The sequence below is a fragment of the Phocoena sinus genome, chromosome 10 (genome assembly GCF_008692025.1).
Source record: "Phocoena sinus isolate mPhoSin1 chromosome 10, mPhoSin1.pri, whole genome shotgun sequence".
NCBI lineage: Eukaryota > Metazoa > Chordata > Mammalia > Artiodactyla > Phocoenidae > Phocoena > Phocoena sinus.
The window spans coordinates 50,930,037-50,945,310 of NC_045772.1; the positions used below are offsets into that span (position 1 = coordinate 50,930,037).

The 15,274-nt window shown below is 41.2% G+C and overlaps 1 protein-coding gene across 2 annotated transcripts in view; it reads right to left on the reverse strand.

Moving 5' to 3' along the window:
* HELB (DNA helicase B) overlaps window positions 1-14,717 on the reverse strand; it is a 52,682-nt gene extending 37,965 nt beyond the window's left edge. The window contains exons 1-4 of one of the 2 annotated variants that reach the window (XM_032645740.1): window positions 14,513-14,717; window positions 12,698-13,108; window positions 11,636-11,805; window positions 8,185-9,063 (exon numbers count right to left, since the gene is read on the reverse strand). In XM_032645740.1, coding sequence (XP_032501631.1) covers window positions 8,185-9,063; window positions 11,636-11,805; window positions 12,698-13,108; window positions 14,513-14,699 — 1,647 coding nt within the window. In that variant the 5' untranslated portion in view covers window positions 14,700-14,717. Of the gene's footprint in view, window positions 1-8,184; window positions 9,064-11,635; window positions 11,806-12,697; window positions 13,109-14,438 lie in introns of both variants that reach the window. The other variant, XM_032645741.1, reaches the window with a different exon arrangement.
* Window positions 14,718-15,274: the final 557 nt, after the last annotated feature.

Below are 15,274 nucleotides of genomic sequence, written 5' to 3' on the forward strand. Positions count from 1 at the left end.
AGGGCTAAAGGAAACTCTCCAACTCTTTACAAGTTTAAAACTTCATGACTCTTAACTATAGCCAAAGCTATTTTTTTCAAGCATCTTAATTCATTTGAAATTTTTATTATGCAACTACTATTTGCTAGGCACTGTTGTAGGCAAAGGAGATAAAGCACTAAACCAGATGATCCGAGTCCTCACTTTGACGGAGCTTTCATTCTACAAAATGTGGACTCATGTTTAAAACCAGTCCCATTGAGAAACAGGGCATGTGCCAGAATCTAAACTAACTACAGCATTAAGCATACACTTTAGTTTACCTGACTTTTTTTTTCATAATAAGACGTTCTCAATGAAGGAAGCGGTACACTGATCTACTTTCTGGCACAAGCTCCTAACTCACTGCAAACAGTAACAGTTTATATAGACTGGTTGTTTTGAGTGGCACTGATCTAAGTGATTAGCTACCACAAGGCAAGGATCTAGAAGACATTCAATAAATGCCTACTGGAAGAGTCAGTGTCAGAGTGAGGAGGTGTGACAGTGTGGCAGCTCCTGGCTTTGGCAATGGAGGAAGGAAGCCATGATCCAAGAAATGTCGGCATCCTCCGGGAAGGAGCTCAGCCCTGATGACACCTTAACACACTGTGACCTCTGTTTTGGACTGCTAGCTTTCAGAACTAGCAAGAAATTTGGGCACAGAGAAGTTAAATAACTTGTTGAATATGAAACAACCAGCAAGGATGGAGACAGTATTCAGCCAAGTTCTATTTTTAGGTTTTTGAGAAGCCAGCATACTCTTTTCCACAGTGGCTGCACCAATTTACGTTCTCACCAACAATATAGTCTGGGGGAGTGTACTTTCTAAGAATTTGTCCAGGGACGAGGGGAAGATGGCAGAAGAGTAAGACGTGGAGATCACCTTCCTCCCCACAGATACACCAGAAATACATCTACACGTGGAACAACTCCTACAGAACACCTACTGAATGCTGGCAGAAGACCTCAGACCTCCCAAAAGGCAAGAACCACCCCCCCCCCCCCCACGTACCTGGGTAGGGCAAAAGAAAAAACAGAGACAAAAGAATAGGGCCGGGACCTGCACCAGTGGGAGGGAGCTGTGAAGGAGGAAAGGTTTCCACACACTAGCAAGCCCCTTCGCGGGCAGAGACTGCGGATGGCACGGGGGAAAGCTTCGGAGCTGCGGAGGAGAGCACAGCAACAGGGGTGCGGAGGGCAAAGCGGGGATATTCCCGCACAGGGGATCGGTGCCAACCGGCACTCACCAGCCCGAGAGGCTTGTCTGCTCACCCACCGGGGCGGGAGGGGCTGGGAGCTGAGACTCGGGCTTCGGTGGGAGCGCAGGGAGAGGACCGGGGTTGGCAGTGTGAACACAGCCTGAAGGGGGTTAGTGCACCACAGCTAGCTGCGAGGGAGTCCGGGAAAAGGTCTGGAGCTGCCAAAGAGGCAAGAGACTTTTTCCTCCCTCTTTGTTTCTTGGTGCGCGAGGAGAGGGGATTGAGAGCGCTGCTTAAAGGAGCTCCAGAGACGGGCGCGAGCCGCGGCTAAAAGCGCAGACCCCAGAGACGGGCATGAGACGCTAAGGCTGCTGCTGCGGCCACCAAGAAGCCTGTGTGCGAGCACAGGTCACTACCCACACCCGCCTTCCGGGAAGCCTGTGCAGCCCGCCACTGCCAGGTTCCCGGGATGCAGGGACAACTTCCCCGGAAGAACGCAAACACGGCGGGCCTCAGGCTGGTGCAACGTCACCCCGGCCTCTGCCTCCGCAGGCCCTCCCCGGACTCCGTGCCCCTCCCTCCCCCTGGCCTGAGTTAGCCAGAGCCTCCGAATCAGCGGCTCCTTTAACCCCGTCCTGTCTGAGCGAAGAACAGACGCCCTCCGGCGACCTACAAGCAGAGGAGGCACCAAATCCAAAGCTGAGCCCCTGGGAGCTGTGAGAACAAAGAAGAGAAAGGGAACTCTATCCCAGCAGCCTCAGGAGCAACAGATTAAAGCTCCACAATCAACTTGATGTACCCTGCATCTGTGGAATACATGAATAGACAACGAATCACACCAAATTAAGGAGGTGGACTTTGAGAGCAAGAGTTATGATTTTTTCCCCTTTTCCTCTTTGTGTGAGTGTGTATGTGTATGCTTCTATAGGAGATTTTGTCTGTATAGCTTTGCTTCCACCATTTGTCCTAAGGTTCTATCCGTCCGTTTTTTTTTTAATTTTTTTTCTTAATAATTATTTTTAATAACTATATTATATTTTACTTTATTATATTTTACTTTATCTTCTTTCTTTTTTCCTTCCCTCCCTCCTTCCTTCCTTCCTCCCACCGTCCCTCCCTCCCTCCCTCTGTCCCTTTCTTTCCTTCTTACTTTCTTCCTTCCTTCCCTCCTTTCTTTCTTTCTTTCTTCCTACTTATCCTAATTCTTTCTCTCTGCCTTTTCTCCCTTTTATTCTGAGCCATGTGGATGAAAGGCTCTTGGTGCTGCAGCCAGGAGTCAGTGCTGTGCCTCTGAGGTGGGAGAGCCAACTTCAGGACACTGGTCAAAAAGAGACCTCCCAGCTCCACATAATATCAAACAGTGAAAATCTCCCAGAGATCTCCATCTCAACACCAGCACCCAGCTCCACTCAACGACCAGCAAGTTACAGTGCTGGACACCCTATGCCAAACAACTAGCAAAACAGGAACACAACCCCACCCATTAGCAGAGAGGCTGCCTAAAATCATAATAAGTCCACAGACACCCCAAAACACACCACCAGACATGGACCTGCCCACCAGAAAGACAAGATCCAGCCTCATCCACCAGAACACAGGCACTAGTTCCCTCCACCAGGAAGCCTACACAACCCACTGAACCAACCTTAGCCACTGGGAACAGACACCAAAAACAACGGGAACTACGAACCTGCAGCCTGCAAAGAGGAATACCCAAACACATTTAGATAACCAAAATGAGAAGACAAAAAACGCACCGCAGATGAAGGAGCAAGATAAAAACCCACCAGACCTAACAAATGAAGAGGAAATCGGCAGTCTACCTGAAAAAGAATTCAGAATAATGATAGTAAAGATGATCCAAAGTCTTGGAAATAGAATAGACAAAATGCAAGAAACATTTAACAAGGACCTAGAAGAACTAAAGATGAAACAAACAATAATGAACAACACAATAAATGAAATGAAAAATAATCCAGATAGGATCAATAGCAGAATAACTGAGGCAGAAGAACAGATAAGTGACCTGGAAGATAAAATAGTGGAAATAACTGCTGCAGACCAGAATAAAGAAAAGAGAATGAAAAGAACTGAGGACAGTCTCAGAGACCTCTGGGACAACATTAAACGCACCAACATTCGAATTATAGGGGTTCCAGAAGAAGAAGAGAAAGAGACTGAGAAAATATTTGAAGAGATTATAGTTGAAAACTTCCCTAATATGGGAAAGGAAATAGTTAACTAAGTCCAGGAAGCACAGAGAGTCCCATACAGGATAAATCCAAGGAGAAATACACCAAGACACGTATTAATCAAACTGTCAAAAATTAAATACAAAGAAAGCATATTAAAAGCAGCAAGGGAAAAAAAAACAAATAACACACAAAGGAATCCCCATAAGGTTAACAGCTGATCTCTCAGCAGAAACTCTGCAAGCCAGAAGGGACTGGGAGGACATATTGAAAGTGATGAAGGAGAAAAACCTGCAACCAAGATTACTCTACCCAGCAAGGATCTCATTCAGATTTGATGGAGAAATTAAAACCTTTACAGACAAGCAAAAGCTGAGAGAGTTCAGCACCACCATACCAGCTTTAAAACAAATGCTAAAGGAACTTCTCTAGACAAGAAACACAAGAGAAGGAAAAGACCTACAATAAGGAACCCAAAACAATTTAGAAAATGGGAATAGGAACATACATATCGATAATTACCTTAAATGTAAATGGACTAAATGTTCCCACCAAAAGACACACATTGGCTGAATGGATACAAAAACAAGACCCATATATATGCTGTCTACAAGAGACCCACTTCAGACCTAGAGACACATACAGACTGAAAGCAAGGGGATGGAAAAAGATATTCCATGCAAATGGAAACCAAAAGAAAGCTGGAGTAGCAATTCTCATATCAGACAAAATAGCCTTTAAAACAAAGACTATTAGAAGAGACAAAGAGGGACACTACATAATGATCAAGGGATCGATCCAAGAAGAAGATATAACAATTGTAAATATTTATGCACCCAACATAGGAGCACCTCAATACATAAGGCAAATACTAACAGCCATAAAAGGGGAAATCGACAGTAACACAATCATAGTAGGGGACTTTAACACCCCACGTTCACCAATGGACAGACCATCCAAAATGAAAATAAATAAGGAAACACAAGCTTTAAATGATACATTAAACAAGATGGACTTAATTGATATTTATAGGACACTCCATCCAAAAACAACAGAATACACATTTTTCTCAAGTGCTCATGGAACATTCTCCAGGATAGATCATATCTTGGGTCACAAATCAAGCCTGGGTAAATTTAAGAAAATTGAAATTGTATCAAGTATCTTTTCCGACCACAACGCCATGAGACTAGATATCAATTACAGGAAAAGATCTGTAAAAAATACAAACACATGGAGGCTAAACAATACACTACTTAATAACGAAGAGATCACTGAAGAAATCAAAGAGGAAATCAAAAAATACCTAGAAACAAATGACAATGGAGACACGTTGGCCCAAAACTTACGGGATGCAACAAAAGCAGTTCTAAGAGGGAAGTTTATAGCAATACAAGCCCACCTTAAGAAACAGGAAACATCTCGAATAAACAACCTAACCTTGCACCTAAAGCAATTAGAGAAAGAAGAACAAAAAAACCCCAAAGTTAGCAGAAGGAAAGAAATCATAAAGATCAGAGCAGAAATAAATGAAATAGAAATGAAGGAAACGATAGCAAATATCAATAAAACTAAAAGCTGGCTCTTTGAGAAGATAAACAAAATAGATAAACCATTAACCAGACTCATCAAGAAAAAAAGGGAGAAGACTCAAATCAATAGAATTAGAAATGAAAAAGGAGAAGTAACAACTGACACTGCAGAAATACAAAAAAATCATGAGAGATTACTACAAGCAACTCTATGCCAATAAAATGGACAACCTGCAAGAAATGGAGAAGTTCTTAGAAATGCACAACCTGCCAAGACTGAATCAGGAAGAAAACGAAAATATGAACAGACCAATCACAAGCACTAAAATTGAAACTGTGATTAAAAATCTTCCAACAAACAGAAGCCCAGGACCAGATGGCTTCACAGGTGAATTCTATCAAACATTTAGACTATCCTTCTCAAACTCTTCCAAAATATAGCAGAGGGAGGAACACTCCCAAATTCATTCTATGAGGCCATCATCACCTTGATACCAAAACCAGGCAAGGATGTCACAAAGAAAGAAAACTACAGGCCAATATCACTGATGAACATAGATGCAAAAATACTCAACAAAATACTAGCAAACAGAATCCAACAGCACATTAAAAGGATCATACACCATGATCAACTGGGGTTTATTCCAGGAATGCAAGGATTCTTCAATACACGCAAATCTATCAATGTGATAAACCATATTAACAAACTGAAGGAGAAAAACCATATGATCATCTCAATAGATGCAGAGAAAGCTTTTGACAAAATTCAACACCCATTTATGGTAAAAACCCTGCAGAAAGCAGGCATAGAGGGGACTTTCCTCAACATAATAAAGGCCATATATGATAAACCCACAGCCAACATCATCCTCAATGGTGAAAAACTGAAAGCATTTCCACTAAGATCAGGAACAAGACAAGGTTGCCCACTCTCATTACTCTTATTCAACATAGTTTGGGAAGTTTTAGCCACAACAATCAGAGAAGAAAAGGAAATAAAAGGAATCCAAATTGGAAAAGAAGAAGTAAAGTTGTCACTGTTTGCAGATGACATGATACTATACATAGAGAATCCTAAAGATTCTACCAGAAAACTACTAGAGCTAATCAATGAATTTGGTAAAGTTGCAGGATACAAAATTAATGCACAGAAATCTCTTGCATTCCTATACACTAATGATGAAAAATCTGAAAGTGAAATCAAGAAAACACTCCCATTTACCCCTGCAACAAAAAGAATAAAATATCTAGGAATAAACCTACCTAAGGAGACAAAAGACCTGTATGCAGAAAATTATAAGACACTGATGAAAGAAATTAAAGATGATACAAATAGATGGAGAGATACACCATGTTCTTGGATTGGAAGAATGAACATTGTGAAAATGGCTCTACTACCCAAAGCAATCTACAGATTCAGTGCAATCCCTATCAAACTACCACTGGCATTTTTCACAGAACTAGAACAAAAAATTTCACAATTTGTATGGAAACACAAAAGACCCTGAATAGCCAAAGCAATCTTGAGAACAAAAAACGGAGCTGGGGGAATCAGGCTCCCTGACTTCGGACTATACTACAAAGCTACAGTAATCAAGATAGTATGGTACTGGCACAAAAACAGAAACATAGATCAATGGAACAGGATAGAAAGCCCAGAGATAAACCCACGCACATATGGTCACCTTATCTTTGATAAAGGAGGCAGAAATGTACAGTGGAGAAAGGACAGCCTCTTCAGTAAGTGGTGCTGGGAAAACTGGACAGGTACATGTAAAAGTATGAGATTAGATCACTCCCTAACACCATATACAAAAATAAGCTCAAAATGGATTAAAGACCTAAATGTAAGGCCAGAAACTATCAAACTCTTAGAGGAAAACATAGGCAGAACACTCTATGACATAAATCACAGCAAGATCCTTTTTGACCTGCCTCCTAGAGAAATGGAAATAAAAACAAAAATAAACAAATAGGACCTAATGAAACTTCAAAGCTTTTGCACAGCAAAGGAAACCATAAACAAGACCAAAAGACAACCCTCAGAGTGGGAGAAAATATTTGCAAATGAAGCAACTGACAAAGGATTAATTTCCAAAATTTACAAGCAGCTCATATAACAAAAAAACAAACAACCCAATCCAAAAATGGGCAGAAGACCTAAATAGACATTTCTCCAAAGAAGATATGCAGACTGCCAACAAACACATGAAAGAATGCTCAGCATCATTAATCATTAGAGAAATGCAAATCAAAACTATAATGAGATATCATCTCATACCAGTCAGAATGGCCATCATCAAAAAATCCAGAAACAATAAATGCTGGAGAGGGTGTGGAAAAAAGGGTACACTCCTGCACTGCTGGTGGGAATGTGAGTTGGTACAGCCACTATGGAGAACAGTATGGAGGTTCCTTAAAAAACTACAAATAGAACTATCATATGACACAGCAATCCCACTACTGGGCATATACCCTGAGAAAACCATAATTCAGAAAGAGTCATGTACCAAAATGTTCATTGCAGCTCTATTTACAATAGCCCGGAGATGGAAACAACCTAAGTGCCCATCATCGGATGAATGGATAAAGAAGATGTGGCACATATATACAATGGAATATTACTCAGCCATAAAAAGAAACGAAATTGAGCTATTTGTAATGAGGTGGATAGACCTAGAGTACATCATACAGAGTGAAGTAAGTCAGAAAGAGAAGGACAAATACTGTATGCTAACACATATATATGGAATTTAAGAAAAAAATGTCATGAAGAACCTAGGGGTAAGACAGGAATAAAGACACAGACCTACTGGAGAACGGACTTGAGGATATGGGGAATGGGAAGCGTGAGCTGTGACAAAGCGAGAGAGAGGCATGGACATATATTCACTACCAAACATAAGGTAGATAGCTAGTGGGAAAACAGCCGCATAGCACAGGGATATCAGCTCGGTGCTTTGTGACCGCCTGGAGGGGTGGGATGGGGAGGGTGGGAGGGAGGGAGACGCAAGAGGGAAGAGATATGGGAACATATGTATATGTATAACTGATTCACTTTGTTATACAGCAGAAACTAACACACCATTGTAAAGCAATTATACCCCAATAAAGATGTTAAAAAAAATAAAATAAATGCCTACTGACTGCTGTCAGGAAGAAATGAAAAATAAACTCATTACATTAAGCCCGTGTTTAAGGCAAATGTTTTATGTAGAGAAAAAATGTAAAAGGCTTTACCTGACATAGTGTATAAGCGCTGAAACCAGTCTTCTGTCTCAGTAAGCCAGCTGCTTTCCCTGTAGGTGCTGTAAGTAAAACTTCTATAGCCTTGCCCGGCTTCGGCTGACTCTGCTCGGTGAAGGTAATCCATTCTTCTGGTACATTCTGATCTTGTTCAAAATCTTCACAAGCTTTTTTCACTTCTCTTTCTTCCAACAGCTCTATATGCTTAAAAAGCTGGCTAACAATTGTGGTCTTCCCACTACCACCTTTCCCACTTATGACTGTCACAGCATTGGAGCAAATCATGTCCAAAGCAGCCACCTGATCCTGATCCAGTTGGACTTCACTTATTTGTGCCTTAACTTCATTTTCACCATTATCCCAAATATGGTCACCGCTGTCCTGCGTGTCCCAAATATCCACAGGATCTTCTAATCTTGTTTCGTCAGGTTCACTTTTACTTAGCGTATCATCACTTTCTGAATTCTCAGGTCTTGTGGTGTGAATAGACGCAAGCACCTTTTTGACATCAACATGTAATCGCCATGGCGACCTTGTCATCAGGTCACAGATTGAAGAGGCAATGCCTCTTTCAGCCTGGTAAAGGTCATAAAGAAAGACACAGCCTTTCTCATACGTCACCACACCGATATCCTTCAAGAACTTCAGAGACTGCCAAGCATCATGAAAAGACATGCGGTCTGACAATTCAGAAGTTAAGTCAGCTTCTTCAACACACGTGTGCCCTTGCTCTCTACACATCCGCTTCAGTTCAGAATATATTACTAACGCATTCTTCTCCAAATCAGTCATCAACTGGAGAAGAGACCTGCACTGACAAAACGATGTCCAACTTGCCTCACATTGCAGAAGCTTCAACTGTCTGTAGGTTATCTTTAAGAAAAGTAAATTCAAGTTTGCTTTATAAAAATTACAAATATTTTTATAATTGACTATTAGATAACTATTATGAGAATTACAGTGAAAACTATGGTGTTTAATAATAATTTTTTAAGTTCCAGAAGACATGTGTTTCAACAAAATTTGGGGAAAAAAAAATACATCACTAATTTTTTTTAATTAACTGTACTGTGAATAGAGATCTATATAATTTCATAATTAAAATTGTTTTTTCAAAGCAATACACATACAGTTTTAAGAGTCAAATAACACTATGAGACTTATCACAAAAAATAGGAATCCTCTGACTTACCCTTTCCATGCCTTCTAAAGGCAACACCCTCAACATTTTCAGTTATTTCTTCCAGAATTTATCTCCACATTTCTATGTATTGTTTATACTATTCCTTAATTTCTTTAAAAAAATTTAGGTAATTAGTTAACTCCTTACTATGGAAAGTCTTTCTTCATGCAAGTTTGCTCCCTTTGTACTGTCACTTTCACACATGCTTCTCTTCCTCCCTTTTTTTTTTTTTTGCGGTACGCGGGCCTCTCACTGCTGTGGCCTCTCCCGTTGCGGAGCACAGGCTCCAGACGCGCAGGCTCAGCGGCCATGGCTCATGGGCCCAGCCGCTCCGCTGCATGTGGGATCTTCCCGGACTGGGGCACGAACCCGTGTCCCCTGCATCGGCAGGCGGACTCTCAACCACTGCGCCACCAGGGAAGCCCTCTTCCTCCCATCTTTGAGAAAGGTTAATAGTATACATTTTGAAAACTGATTTTTGTTAAATCAGTGTAAACAGGATTCACGGCTGAGTGACGTGATATGCTGTGATTACATTAACTTTGTGTTGAACTCTCGTGTATATTGTGAAGTTACTGACTGCCTCATTTTCTTGGCTTGTTTAGTTTTCCATGTGCCTATCAACAATTCTGCCCAAGCTCCACTGAAAAGGTACAGAACTTCCTTCACCATGATCCACTAAGTAGGTCGTCTACCAGTTCCATTTTTTTTTTTTCCATGGAGACATCACCCCTGGAGCCCTCCATACATTTTATGGGCTGAAATGTGTCCCCCCCAAAATTCGTATGTTGAAATCCTAACACCCAGTACCCCAGAATGTGACCATATTTGGAGATAGGGTCTTTAAGGAGGTAATTAAGTTAAAATGAGATCACTGGGGTGGGCCCTAATCCAATATGACTGATGTCATAAGATTTTAGGACCCAGACAAGCACAGAGGGAAGACCATGTAAAGACACAGGAAGAAGACAGCCATCCATAAGCTAAGGAGAGAGGCCTCAGAAGAAACCAACCCTGCTGGCACCTTGACTTTGGATTTATAGCCTCTGGAACTGTGAGAAAATAAATGTCTGTGGATTAAGGCACCCAGTCTATGCTGTTTGTTACAGCAGCCCTAGCAAATGAATACAAAACCTCAGTAAAAGTCTTTACTCTGGGTGGTGGTTTACATGCTGAAAAGGGGACTTGAGTCCCACTTGAGTCCCAGAAGGCTTATTGCTCTGCTTCTCTCTTTCCTACTGAATAAATATATATAATAATCTAATGTTGCAGAATCTCATTTTTCCAAGCATATTGAAATCATAGTCATTTTATAGAGGGAACAAATTCATTATTCCAGTATTTCTCAAATGGGGGACAGGGGGGTGGGATCTGTAAACATTCTTGGGGATCCCACCAATTATCTCAGAATTTTTAAATTGTATTTTCATTTGGAAAACCATCTATAACCAAGTACTGCCAAGATTTAAGTGCCACATTTGGTTTTCAACATCTCTGGAGCTTCACGGTGCCACTTTACTACTCCTGATCTCTCATAAGAAAAACAGAAGTGCCAAAGAAATTGTAAATAACATTATTGTGGGGCTTCCCTGGTGGCGCAGTGGTTGGGAGTCCGCCTGCCGATGCAGGGGACGCGGGTTCGTGCCCCGGTCTGGGAGGATCCCACGTGCCGCGGAGCGGCTGGGCCCGTGAGCCATGGCCGCTGGGCCTGCGCGTCCGGAGCCTGTCCTCCGCAGCGGGAGAGGCCGCAACAGTGAGAGGCCCGCGTAACGCATAAAAAAAAAAAAAAAAAAAAAAAAAAAAAAAAATAACATTATTGTGCCAAAGAAAAAAAATCAAATGGCATCATCATTACCATATGAATAATGAAGGTCTTCGAAAGTTCAAATAGGAAAGTGAGGAACTGCGTAGCAGAGCAGAATGGACTTGCCAAACACACAAGAACTTGTCTTCGATGAGCTCTATATTCAAGGTGCTATGGCAATTCAGTTACAAAAAATGTCATATGAAATTAAATTATGTAACTGAAGTATTGATAATTTGAATGTCATTTATTTTGTTATTTTGTTTTCCTTTGTAAATTTATTGCATAAGAGCTACAGGTAGAAGAAGTTTATATTTAGTTGCAACACTGCAAGGAAAATAAATCCACACTGAAGTCATACAAATTTCTTTCCCTTGAAAGAGATACAAAAAACTGTCAAGCTTGAGACATCCTCCCTTGTATAAGATTACAAAATGCTAAGCAAATATCTTTCTTACTTTACGAAATCCGAGTTTCCATGGCTGTGTACCTAAAATCTCTTCTATCTCTTCCAACACCTCTGTAGAATCTGAGCTTATGAGCCGTTTAAAGTGTCGGGGCAGAAGAACTGGAAGGAATTCCATTATTTTTGGGAACTGCAAAGCTCTCATCACAGTTATAAACGGAACTACAGGATATCAGAAAAGAACAAATAAAAACATACAAATGAGCTCATAGAACAACTGATTTGATGGACTTTCTCATTTAGCACAACCAGTTTAAGAAATCCAAATCAAAGACAGAGTAATAAATTTACTGTGACCAGCAAGAAAAGTGATTGTATTATAACACTTGCTTTTGTATCAAGATGGTTTTCATTGTGTTTAACACCAAAATTTATGTTCTTCAACTGCTTAGATAGCTATTTCTTAGCCTTTTGTTTCCTTCTGCTTGCAGTAGAATCAGAATAAAATTTCTGACTCAATAATATATAAATTTAAAGCTAAGCATTAAAAATCATTTACATATTAATCTTTATAGTCATTCTTCTTACTGTAATCATGACGCTTTCATCATTGAAATCATTCAATGATGTACTGCCAAATGTATTTGATAAAATTAAGAAATGAAATATTCCATATATGTGAATGTCCAGATAACAAACCATATTTAGAAGTTATTTTAAACTATTTTGAACTGAAATCTTTCCAAAATGGATTGCTCATATTCTTGCCTTTCTTCTCTCCCTTCTGAAACAGAATAATTGATAACTGAACTTCTTCTTAATGACTCAAGGTAATCCTAGGACACAAAAGTTAGAGAGAGACCTAGAATCACACTTTGGAGCAGGAAAGGAACTAAAAGGTGTTTAAAGATCATCTCACCCAATCTCTTCACATTACAGATGAGGAACCTGCAATGTCAATGACATACTCCAAAAGCAATACAAACACATTTCATCAAACCAATTTAAAAAAAGAATACTATACCAAGATATCAATACTGTACTGGTAATATTTTAAACACACCAGTCATCCAGTATCTCAGTTACACTAAAACTCAATGATAAAATCACTTACTTGTGTTTTCCAGAGAACGCAGTATCTCGTAATCTGGTGGTGACTCTTCTTGTGTTTTCTGTGTAGATTGTTTTTGAGTATTCCTTCCAATGTTCTTTTGGTAAGTTCTTAATTTTTCCCTAAGATTTTCAAAGTTGAGGTCTTTATAACTTGATTCAGCATTTACCCATGCTAAAAATTTATTTCTGTTTTCACTGGAGACATTACAGTCTTTAAGAAAGAGGGAACAGATGTGTAACTGATTTGGTGCTGACATATCTGATTGTAAAAAGTAAGAAGGAAATCCTTGAACTTGATAGCTCCTTGATCCTACCGGCTTCACCTGTACCTTCACTCGCCACCAAGCACCCATTAACGGAAAACGTCCAAACACTTCATATTGCTGGTGAGTATTTTCATCAAAAATTGAAACTTTAAAAAAACAAAAAGTTAATTTAGGATAAATTTAAAATCTCTTCCCAATGTTTTGTCAAATCCACTACTCTCTTTAATCCCTGGACAGTACCCTCTACAGATGTCTATTACAGTGTCTATATTCCACTTAGCTGTTTATCTGTCTCCCTCTACTACACTGCAAGCTCTCTAGAACATGACAATATTTCATCTGTTTTTGTATTCCAGGAGGGAGGCATGGTACATGGCAAAAGTTTGTTGTTCCTCTTCTAAAAGCAGTCCTCTCTCTGCTACTCTGATCTCAGTCAATACTGACCTTCAAGCAGTTTCTAAAAAATGTCATGGTCCCTCCCACCCAGGGCCTTTGCAAAAGCTGTTCCACTTGCCTTAAATAATTTCTTCCTTACTGTTTACCCCATTTACTACAGACCTCAGCTTAATTGTCACTTCCTCAGGAAAGCCCTGAATCTCATGAATATAACCTCTCATAGCACTTCTTACTATTCCTTCTAAGCACTGAGTGATATTATAGTTACTTCTGTGATTATTTATAGAATGTTTAATTCATTAGAGGGTAAGCTCCATTAAGACAGCAACCTCATCATCTAATCTCTCCAAGGTAGCCCAACAAAACAAACACATTGCTTGGAAGATGGTAGCCAATCACTAACACTGTCAGGATAAATGACTAAACCCTCCACAAATACTTAAAAGTTTCTGTCTAAACCTGTATTGGCCACTCACCTGTGACTATTTAAATTTAAATTAATTAAAATTCAACTCAGGTGCACTAGCTGCATTTCAAGGTCTCAATAGCCACATGTGGGTAACAGCTGTTGTACTGGACAGAGCAAACATAGAGCAATGCCATCACCAGAAAAATTCTACAGTACAGCAGCGGTCTGAACATTCAAACATTCTCAAACATCAGTCACCAGGTACACATAATTCTTAGGACAGGAAACTATACAAGGTAAACACAGATCACAAGGTTATTAACACAAGGTTAATGAATCAACAGTGCCTTGGGGTGTTTCTTATGTGCGTGTGTGTCTAAGTAGGTGAAAAGTAACCACATACTCGACTCCAGGAAAGACAGGAAAATAGTTAAAAGCCCTGATTCGGGGTGTGAATACTGGCTGGAGACCCATTGTTTCCTCGACTAAGAAACTACCTGAAAAAGTTGTCATCAGTAAATGAGATACACGTGGAGCCCAAGCTTAACACACAGTATTTGCTCAAGTCTCTGCTATTCTTGTGGTTGTTGCTGTTTTTATTTTATCCTAAACAGGACGAAACAGCTAGGCCATCCCAAAGGAAGTCTATTAGCAGCGATGGGGCGCCTTACTTGGGACGAGGCCATAATGGGAAACAGTTCATTAATCCTCCAAACCCATTCCCAGGGGCGAGTTGCTTCCTCACCACGGAGTCGACCAGGGAGGCTGCTCGCTTTTACACCCCCACTGCAGAGCTCCTCGGCATCGACAAACGCCGTGTCTTCCTCCTCCTCCGCATCCTCCCTCAGATAATCATCTTCCTCCTCCACCAGGTCCTTGGAGGGGAGCAAAGGTCCCTGTAGCTCGCGCAAGGGCTGACTCAGAGAAGCCATACTCCACTCTCCCCAGCTCAACCCAAATTCCGGAAAACCCGGGCTACGTAACGCCCAAGAACACCCAATCAGCTCCGCGACTGTAGGGCCGTCAGCTTCCAGGGGGTTGGGCAAAATGCGTGAAGTGGGTTAATTGTATGGTGACGGATCGCAACTAGACTGTAGTGGTGATCACGCTCTAGTATATACAGATGTTGAACTATAATGCTGTACATGTTTTTTGTGTTTGGTTTTTTTTGCGGTACGCGGGCCTCTCACTGTTGTGGCCTCTTCCGTTGCGGAGCACAGGGTCCGGACGCGCAGTCCCTGCGGCTATGGCTCACGGGCCCAGCCGCTCCGCGGAATGTGGGATCTTCCCGGACCGCGGCACGAACCCGTGTCCTCTGTATCGGCAGGCGGCCTCTCAACCACTGCGCCACCAGGGAAGCCCAATACTGTACATCTGAAACTTATTTTCTAAAAAAACACCATCAGCTTTCGCAAACGCTCCCACGCCCTAGGCTGCAAGCTTGCGCGGAGGGGCGGAGGGGCGGAGCGGCGGCGAAGCTCCGCCCCAAGCTCCCAGCGGAGGACCG